This window comes from Oncorhynchus clarkii, chromosome 18 (assembly GCF_045791955.1).
Source record: "Oncorhynchus clarkii lewisi isolate Uvic-CL-2024 chromosome 18, UVic_Ocla_1.0, whole genome shotgun sequence".
NCBI classification, from domain to species: Eukaryota; Metazoa; Chordata; class Actinopteri; order Salmoniformes; family Salmonidae; genus Oncorhynchus; species Oncorhynchus clarkii.
Genome location: NC_092164.1, coordinates 18,015,023 through 18,024,893, shown reverse-complemented (window position 1 = coordinate 18,024,893; position 9,871 = coordinate 18,015,023). Strand labels below are relative to the sequence as shown.

At 45.8% G+C, this 9,871-nt stretch overlaps 1 protein-coding gene across 1 annotated transcript in view; it reads right to left on the bottom strand.

Moving 5' to 3' along the window:
• Nucleotides 1-3,174: 3,174 nt before the first annotated feature.
• Nucleotides 3,175-9,871, bottom strand: part of LOC139373125 (heparan-sulfate 6-O-sulfotransferase 1-A-like) — a 23,241-nt gene continuing 16,544 nt past the window's right edge. Inside the window, exons 2-4 of the mRNA XM_071113253.1 lie at nucleotides 5,826-6,048; nucleotides 5,458-5,706; nucleotides 3,175-5,233 (exon numbers count right to left, since the gene is read on the bottom strand). Coding sequence (XP_070969354.1) covers nucleotides 4,910-5,233; nucleotides 5,458-5,706; nucleotides 5,826-6,048 — 796 coding nt within the window. The 3' untranslated portion in view covers nucleotides 3,175-4,909. The remainder of the gene's footprint in view (nucleotides 5,234-5,457; nucleotides 5,707-5,825; nucleotides 6,049-9,871) is intronic.

Genomic DNA, 9,871 nt, shown 5'->3' with positions numbered 1-9,871 from the left:
ATTTCCAATATCCTCGCCCACGTGGAAATTCTGTAAGAGTAATATATATGCCAATTATGTGATGATCTGACCACATTCTGTCCCCTATCAACACTTTTTAAACTTTTGGTGCCAGAGAGAATTTGCATAAGAAAGTAGTCAAGACGACTAGCTTGATTAATCCTCCGCCATGTATATCTCACTAGGTCAGGGTATTTAAGTCTCCATATATCCATGACATTCATGATTTCCTTAAGTGCCTGAGGGTGATAGTTTGTAGTGTGATTTCCTTTCCGGTCCATAGAGGTATTTAAGACCATATTAAAATCTCCCACCATAATAATACAGTCTAGTGTCTAGTGTTGCTTGTAGAGTTAAATTCTTATATATTCTTATATATGTTTTCAAAGAAGCTTGGATCATCATTATTTGGACCGTATAGGTTAATAAGCCATATCTGTTTATTGTCCAATAACATATTTAAAATAATCCATCTATCTTGATGATCTGTTTAGATGATTGGTAGCCATTTGATTAACTGGTTAAGCAGGTAGAAGTTGGAGGTATAAGTTGTTCAGGAGCCTTTTGGTCCCAGACTTTGTTGTTGTGCGGTAGCAGAGAGAACAGTCTATGACTTGGGTGGCTGGAGTCTTTGACAATTTTTAGGGCCTTCCTCAGACACCGCCTGGTATAGAGGTCCTGGATGGCAGGGAGCTAGGCCCCGTGATGTACTGGGCTGTACTCGCTACCCTCTCAATGGCACTCCCCTTAGCAAGAACTCACATGCAACCACACACACACACTCCCCATGCTAAAACAGGCTTTGGGCTCTACAATGCTTCTATCTATCTCTATGGTGCACACATCAGAATCAGAATCACCTTCATTTGCCAAGTCCATTTTCACATACCAGACTTTGACTTAGTAAAGTGCTGCTGCTAGCAATAGACAAAATATACAGACAGAATATAGACATTTACATAATCTACAGGTTATTGCGACTGCACCAGGCCACCAGCTGTAGGAAGGGTAGGCAACCGGCCTGCAGTCGGCACCCCGTCTGTTTTAGAAATTACAGAGGAGAGAGGGTCAGTTCCTGAGGGACTGTACTAGCTCAATGGTTTGATTTAATATTAATACAAAAAAGAGCTGGTCCATTAATTATCCTGTCAGACCTGACCTTCACACACACCAATACACACACCACACACATGCCCTCCTCCCCCACAAACACACGCCTGCACAAATGCACGCACACACACACTCCCCACAGGGGCCGTTTGTCTGTCAGGAAGGTGATGTCTCCAGATGAATTATGGGATGTGGCTGTCATCTCTGGGGTCAAATACAAAATGGCGTCCCTGGGGCGGGAGGTCGGCGTTCTCCCTGGCTGCTGTCACACCTCGCAGGACTGCCATTTTATAGGTTACACACAGGACCAGCCCTGTGCAAACATCCCCAATTAAACTCACTCACATTAATATTAACACACTCTACTGTGTGTCTGTGAGTCTTTGGTTTCATGTGAGTCCTCGCTAATTAAAGTCTCCATGTCAGTATAATGGGGGTGAGGAGAGGTCCCCAACATGAAGCTAATTCACCACTTGTGAAGCGGGGAACCCTATCATTAACATGAACCTGTAGAGAGGAGTAGGAGGCAGTTGTATTTGGTATTAATACTGACTAGTCCCAGTTATTGATGATATATTGGCATATAATTTTAATATTATTCAACATATTAAATCACATATAAGAGAAGCACGTTATGGCCCATCTCTAACTTGTAATCCATATAGCTTCCATTGACTCAGCCGAACCCACATCTGTTTTCATGTTAGGTGTGTGTGTGTGTGTCCATAAATGTCTGATTACTGGTAATTCAACCGAGGGTCCAAGAGGGCAAGCCATGGGTCATGGCCAGATAGACTGGACAGTATAAATCTCTGGGTGTCAGTGGGGCTCTACTGTATATTTATTTGACATTAACAAGCAATACAGACACACAGACTCTGGGCTATGTTCTTTAGAAGGACCCTCTATGAACTCAGTGTCACATGGGTACGATTTAGCCTCGACCTCGTAGGATGGCTGGGGCCCTGATGAGATGGTAAGGCCCGTTTTTCACTGTCCTATAGAAGAATCCTAAGCCGACATCTCTTGTATTCCAGCCCGCTGCATCTCATCCATTACTTCTGGTTTTACTTGTCTGCTCTTGGAATGACAGCGAGCCAGGGTCTGTGTGTACTGACACAAAGGGCCAATCAGAGATCATAGACATGGAGTTTAGTATAGTCCACCATGTACTCTCTATCCAGGGAAATATTGTTCAGCCCTGTGGTGTGTCCGAGGTCCATGCACTTTAGGGACCACAATGGAAATAAATCTCTGACTTTGGGTTTTCCTTTTTACGTTTTTAAAATGTACGCATTCTTGTGTTTTTTTAACTGGTAAATAAAATCAATCAATCAAAGGTCAATGGGTTGCTATATTGGACTCCTGAGTGGAGCAGTGGTCTAAGACACTACATCTCAGTACTAGAGGTGTCACTATAGTACCTGGCTCACATCCAGCTGTGATTGGTAGTTCCATAGGGCAGTGCACAATTGGTCCAGAGTCGTCCGTGTTTGGCTGGAGTAGGCCGTCATTGTAAAAAATATATTTGTTCTTAACTGACATGCCTAGTTAAATAAAAAATGTTTAAAACAAATATTAATCATGAGGCTGCTTATGACTGCTGCTTCCTGCTCTACCCTGGCTCCTTCTCCTGTCCTTACTCCATGAAGGGCATTGCGTGTTATTTACACTTCTCACCTCTAAAGACCTGACTCTACTTGATCCCCTGCCTCATCCTGGCTCCTTCTACCCCCCTTCCCCTCCCCCCTCTTCCTCCTCAATCCACCAAGGACATGAAGTGTAATTTACTCCCCTCAACCCCTCCACTCAAGCCACGGGCTGTTTCCGGCTGGCCTTGGATAAAGGTGTGTGTTCGTGTGTGTGTAGATTGAATTAGACAGTAGATCAGTGTTGACAGGACCAAGGCTGTCATTAAGAGGGAACAGGCTGTTTTATGAGGTCAGATTTCTGCAGTTTTACTGTGTGTGTGTGTGTGAGTAAGAAAAAGAACTAGAGAGAGAAAGTATATCATATACCGTATATGAGTGCACCAATGTTGGAAATAATAGCACAAAAACATTATTTTTTTTACAAAAATTGAATATTTTAATTGGTGGTTTGATGATCCGTTTTTGCAATCATAAGAAAATTGCCTGAATGACACTGATAGAGGGAACTAGTTGAGACACGCAGGAAGTTAATGTTTGTGATGGAAAATATTAAATTTCATTCAACAGAAATATTTAAGACACTAGTGTAAGCGATAAGATTGTAAAGAAAGTTTATAGCAGTTTGTCCTGGTATAATTTGAGTTTGAGGGACTCCAAAAGCGTTACCATCGCTGAGTAGTGCTGTAGTTGACATAATGGTGTGTGTGTGTGTTATTTTGGACATATTCACATGGGAGTGATACAGAGTCAGATATCAAGGTGACCTAGAGTTAAGGGAAATGTCTACCTCAAGCCTTTGTCTGTGTGTGTCTCTCCCTCCATGTTAGGAATAAATTAAAAGGGTTCACATTCATCCCTCTAACACTATGGCAAGAGATTGGTCATATAGCATGTCAATCACACAGCAAAGCTAAAGCCATTCTCTCTCTCTCTCTCACACACACACACACACACACGCACGCACGCACGCACGCACGCACGCACGCACGCACGCACGCACGCACGCACACACACACACACACACACACACACACACACACACACACACACACACACACACACACACACACACACACACACAATACACACACACACACACAATATTTACAAATGCATACACACTATTTACATGTGTATGCGCACATAGACAAACACACACGGAAACACAGGGGAAAAGTAGTCCAAAAAAAGTTGTGTGAGCCTGAAATATCAGGTAGGTCTAATAGTCATCATGTCTGTCCTGAGAGGCACTAACTACCAATCAGAAGTAGGGTTGGGCTCAGTTCCATTTACACTGCATCAGATCAGCTCTAACATTCATCACATCCATGGCCACAACTCAAACCACACCCTATTCCTTATAGGGCCACATAGGAATCTGATGAAAAGTAGTGCACTATATAGGGAATATGGCGCCAGAAGTAGCACACTACATAAGGAATAATAAGGTGTTGGAATGGAAGTAGTGCCCCACAAAGGGAATAGGATGTAATTTGGATGGATTGTTACCCAGTCTACACACATATATATGCATAACATCCCCATCATTTTTAAATAATGGCTATGGTCCATGGTACGTCCATCTATCGGTTACATTTCCTTTAAAAAACATACAAATAAAATAATCACTTGTTTCTGTAGGCAGTAACATTGGTCTCAGTGTCATTACAATGCTGCTTTAAAAAAAAAAAACACATAAAAACGATATAATAATAAACATAGTAGTTCTAAAATGAGAATTGCGTCATTAAGACGCATGTTCATGTCTGAAATGGCGGCTGATGTCCAAGAAAAAAGCTTTTTAGACATGGTCCAACTCTTGCTTTACGTAGTCTGTTTTTCTGTAGATGTTACATTTTCATTTTCGCGGTTCAGCTCAGCCAATGGAAAACTTTCTGTCCAACGGTACAAAGCTCTGCTCTCTGAAGGGATTTCTGGGAGATTCCCCACTATCGTTTTTTTCACCGCGCACTTTACGTTGAGCACCAGAGAGACAAAGAGGGAGAGAGGAGGCAAGGGAGAGCGAGAGAGGGGGAACGATGAAAGTCGGTTGTCAGTGACATTCAACCCATACCTCTACTTCAGTCTCCATACCTACCCTATACACTTTCACCCCTGACCTCTAACCTCCGATGAGTGTGTGTGTGTTACCAACGATTAATTATCTGGTTCATATAGTCTTCCGTCGGTAACCTCCCTCCCACCTCCTCTGTTCTCCCCCCTTCTTCTGGGTCCTCCACTTCTCCCTCTCCTGGTCCAGGGGTTAGTTTGGATCTAGAAGGCCACAGGCCCACTCCCAGGCCCTGACCCTCGACCCCTAGCCCCTGACCGTTGTGGTTCTGGTTGTGGGTCCTGAGTCGTTGCAGCCGTCGTTCCTGCTGCCTGGTGTACTGGTATCTCTGCTGGAACAGGTCTCTGGCGTAATCATACAGCCTCATGTCCAGCTCATTCAGCTCCTCGATGCGCTGCACCTGGAGTACAGAGAGGGAGGGAAGGTGTCAGCTGACAGTCCTGATGCAAACATCTGTGGGTGGTGGGGAATTGTCTGTTCAACTTGGTTCAACAATTTAACAACCAAATACAGCCAATATATGGTGGAAAACTCTGAAAACAGCACAGTATCCTGGTGTGATAACATGTTCCAAATGGCAACACATACACACACACACACACACACACACACACACACACACACCGTAGTGTTGTCCAAATCCACTCCGGCCGCTCTGGTGCTGTTGTATTGCATAAAGGGTCGTATGAACCTCAGTCTGAAGGTACGTTCAAACAGGAACTGGGTTTTCCTCTGGTACTCTGTCAGGCCGAAGAAGGCCATGTCCCTCAGGTTCTTCTTAGCGGAGTCTAATAACAGCTGAGAACGCCTCTGCTCTGGGACTGTAGACATGTTGTAGCAGCCTACCAGGCTCAGGTCTGCTAGCATACGAACCTATAGGAAAAGGGAAGGGGAGGTTAGTACATTTCAACATTGTGTGGACCATAAAATGAGTCTATTCTATCCAAATGTGTCTGTGTGTGTGTGTGTGTGTCCATTCATTAGTCTCTCACCTGTCTGTTATTGGCCAGGTTATAAGGACAGTCCATGAACTGCTGCAAGGTACATCCTGACCAATCAGAACCCTCGTAGCAGGCTGGTAGTTCCTCCGGAGTAGGGGTACGTCCGTCACACATGTGTAATGAGGTCTTCCACGTCGCGCCCCTCTGGACGTGTCTCCATTCGCTGAGGTACCGAGACACTGGGTCCCTTAAGAGGGTGATGTAGTAGAACTTCCTAAAAGAGGAGAGAGAAGAGGGATGAGGGAGAGAGAGAGAGGTTAGACATACTGGATGTACTGACAGAACTTACTGTGTAGTTCCACAAATAGCCAAAGGGTGGCAGTGTTTGCAATGGTTTGTTACTATGGTTTCGATCCCTGGGAAATAAAACTAATTGGAACCTGGGGGGAAGAGAGAGAGAGAGAGAGAGAGAGAGGGAGAGAGAGAGATTGGCTAGGGTCAGTGTTCAGGCTACGGTGCAGGAAACTGCTGGCACAGGCACATCACAGTACAAACACCCTCACTCATACACACACACAATCTCTCATGCGCGCGCACACGCACGCACACACACACACACACACACACACACACACACACACACACACACACACACACACACACACACACACACACACACACACACACACACACACACACACACACACACACACACACAATCCCCAGATGCAGTATGAGTCATCTCTCAACAGCAGGGTTGATACTCTGGAGGAAGACAAACCCCACTGAGCCACCTGACAGAGCTGTGTGTGCATGTGTGTGTGTGTGTGTGTGTGTGTGTGTGTGTGTGTGTGTCTGTGTGTGTGTGCCCATGAGAGAGAGGATGTTTTTCCTGTGATGTGTTATTGTGTTTACTCCGTCGAGGTGTAGAGACACTCCTCATCCTGTCCTACTGGTTGTACCACATCTTCAATGTCTACAGATAACTCAGAGCTCCCGACAGGAATCTGTGGAATGGGCTACACACACACACACACACACACACACACACACACACACACACACACACACACACACACACACACACACACACACACACACACACACACACACACACACACACACAGGGGCAGGGAGAGGGCATCACAACAAGGGGAATGGAGTCTGGTCTTTGAAGACTCTCACAGACACACATGCACACCAACTCCCTCATTAGAAGACGCCTCAGTATTTCTCACAGACACACATGCACACCAACTCCCTCATTAGAAGACGCCTCAGTATTTCTCACAGACACACATGCACACCAACTCCCTCATTAGAAGACGCCTCAGTATTTCTCACAGACACACATGCACACCAACTCCCTCATTAGAAGACGCCTCAGTATTTCTCACAGACACACATGCACACCAACTCCCTCATTAGAAGACGCCTCAGTATTTCTCACAGACACACATGCACACCAACTCCCTCATTAGAAGACGCCTCAGTATTTCTCACAGACACACATGCACACCAACTCCCTCATTAGAAGACGCCTCAGTTTTTCTCACAGAAAAGTCTCCTTTACAGTACAGTGCTTGATTACCAGACATGTTCCTCACTCACTCACTCACTCACTCACTCACTCACTCACTCACTCCACTCACTCCACTCACTCCACTCACTCACTCACTCACACACACATAGTATATTGATCGAGAAAGCGAGCGAGAACGTGAGCTAGGGAAAGTAACAGAGAAGGAGAAAGAGAGAGAGAGAAATATGAGGAAAGAAAGAGTGGGCGAAGAAGAAGAATGTTCAATTAGTTTTGTAATCCAGTGAGAGCAGCGGAGGCCAGGAGCCAGAGTGATTTATCAAAGTTATGGCTTCTGTTCTAATGAGAAGAGCCATCAGAAGGCTCAGCCATATCACCAGCTACAAAAAAATAGAAATGCATACATGCAACGTTGTTGTCTTTGTTGCATAATAATATAAAGGAACAAATATCCGGCAAGGAATTCAATCTGCTTTCAACCCTGGCTTGAAGCCGCCTACAGTGGGAGCAGCTACTGGAGTGTGTGTGTGTGTGTGTGTATATTCTACCAGTGCAGGTCTCCATGTTATCTTAAGGAAACACACAGTGCTTGTCTCCTGAGGAAATCCCAGCTTCCTGCTCCAGAACACTCTCTCCTCCCCCTGTCTCCCTTTTCTTTCTCTCTCCCTTTATTCTCCATCCCTCGTTATCCTTCTCCTCACCCTCTATCCCCCTCTTATCTCTCTTTCTCTATCCTCCTTCCGTTCCCTTTCTCTCTATCCTCCCTCCTTATTCCTTCTCTCCCTCCATCCTCTCATCTCACTCTCTATCCTCCCTCCTTTTCGTCTCCCTGTTTCTCTCTCAATCCCCTCTCCCTCTCGTCATCTTACTCAAATCACTGCAACATTCTGCATTTCTCCCAAATGTCCTCACCTACCGTCAAAAGACATTTCCCCTCTAAGCAAGGAAAGGGAAACATCCACACACCGTCTGTCTGGCTGGAGTTGTATTAAGCTGCTTATTTCTTTGGCGGCAGAGATAAGTCAATCCAAACTCATATTTACACATGAAGAGAGAGAGAGAGAGGGAGAGAGAGAGAGAGAGAGAGAGAGAGAGAGAGAGAGAGGGGGAGAGAGAGAGAGAGGGGGAGAGAGAGAGAGAGATGGGGAGAGAGAGAGAGAGAGAGAGAGAGAGAGAGAGAGAGGGGGAGAGAGAGAGAGAGAGAGAGAGAGAGGAGAGAGAGAGAGAGAGAGAGAGAGAGGGGGAGAGCAAGAGTGAACTGCCAACATTTATTCCTGTAACCATAACCAAATATGTGTGTATGTGAAAAGTATCAACGTTCTTTCTAGGGAAAGCCCTTGGCCTGTCTCCTCTCCTCAGGCCTCTCAGACTGTGGGATCCGGAGCCAACGGAATGTACTAGCTGTACATTCTGATGATATCAGCCCTTGTCATCAGGGTGTGTGTAAACTGATTCCCTTGACCTCAGTATCTGGGGCAGGCAAGCAGCAAGAAACAGCTTGTTTTAGGTATTTCCCCCAGCACACACACACACACACACACACACACAGGATAGGGATGAAGAGGGAGTTAAAGACAGGAGGGGAGAGGTGAGTGACTGACTGGCTTTAAGGTAGGTTGGGGTAATCAAGGACTGCTTAATGAGGTTAACAGAGTGACAGATGGCGTTAGTGACACACAGACACACACCCCTCCCCTCAGGCCAGGATTAGTGTGTGTCATATCGTGGCTGGAGACGGGAGTGTGAAATTGGAGTGATAAGGTATTTAACATTTAAACACTCTAGACCTCCCCTTCTTTCCTCTCCTCTTCTCCCCTTCCTTCCTTCCTTCCTTCCTTCCTTCCATAGTATTACCACTAGTCTGTCCGTGTCATGGAAAAGGTAGGTCATGGTGAGTATGTTTAAACACTGTTCTATAAGATACTACACACTTACTTAACAAGGGGATGATCCCCTAAACCAATCCGATAAGACAGTCTGTCTGCCCCCTCGCCAGCACCCACCTAACCTTATTACCGAAATAACCTCAAGAGGCAATAGTCAAGTCTAGTCCAAACAAAGAAGAGACAGAGAGAGAGAAGAGCCCTACAGGCATAAATACCATTTAGACACTTTGCATATCTGCTTGTTACAGACAGACAGACAGACAGACAGACGAGTCAACAGCCATCCGGCCTAGTGCTTTCTGGGCCCGGCGAGAAGCCTGGGGCTGGATTAGAGAATTTATCAGGGGACTGAGTGTTTTCCCTGGGGAGAGGGAGGGGAAGGATGAGTGATGTGAGCGTGTGTGTGTCGGGGGTCTCTGCCAAACATGGGCCACCTGTTTAAAGTAGGCCAAGGGGCTAATGAGCCACGCCTGTGGGAGTGTGAGGGAGGGGGGAAACCACAGATTCCTAGGAAAAAGGGAAAGACAGGAGAGGAAAGGGGGGAATAATGAAATATTGTACAACAGGGGCAACAACAGTCTTTCTTGTACAGAGCGATGTGTGTGTTCCCCCACATAAAGGGCAGGGTGAAAGAGGCCTTTTGTCTGAGAGTGTAACTCGAGCTCCAGGCG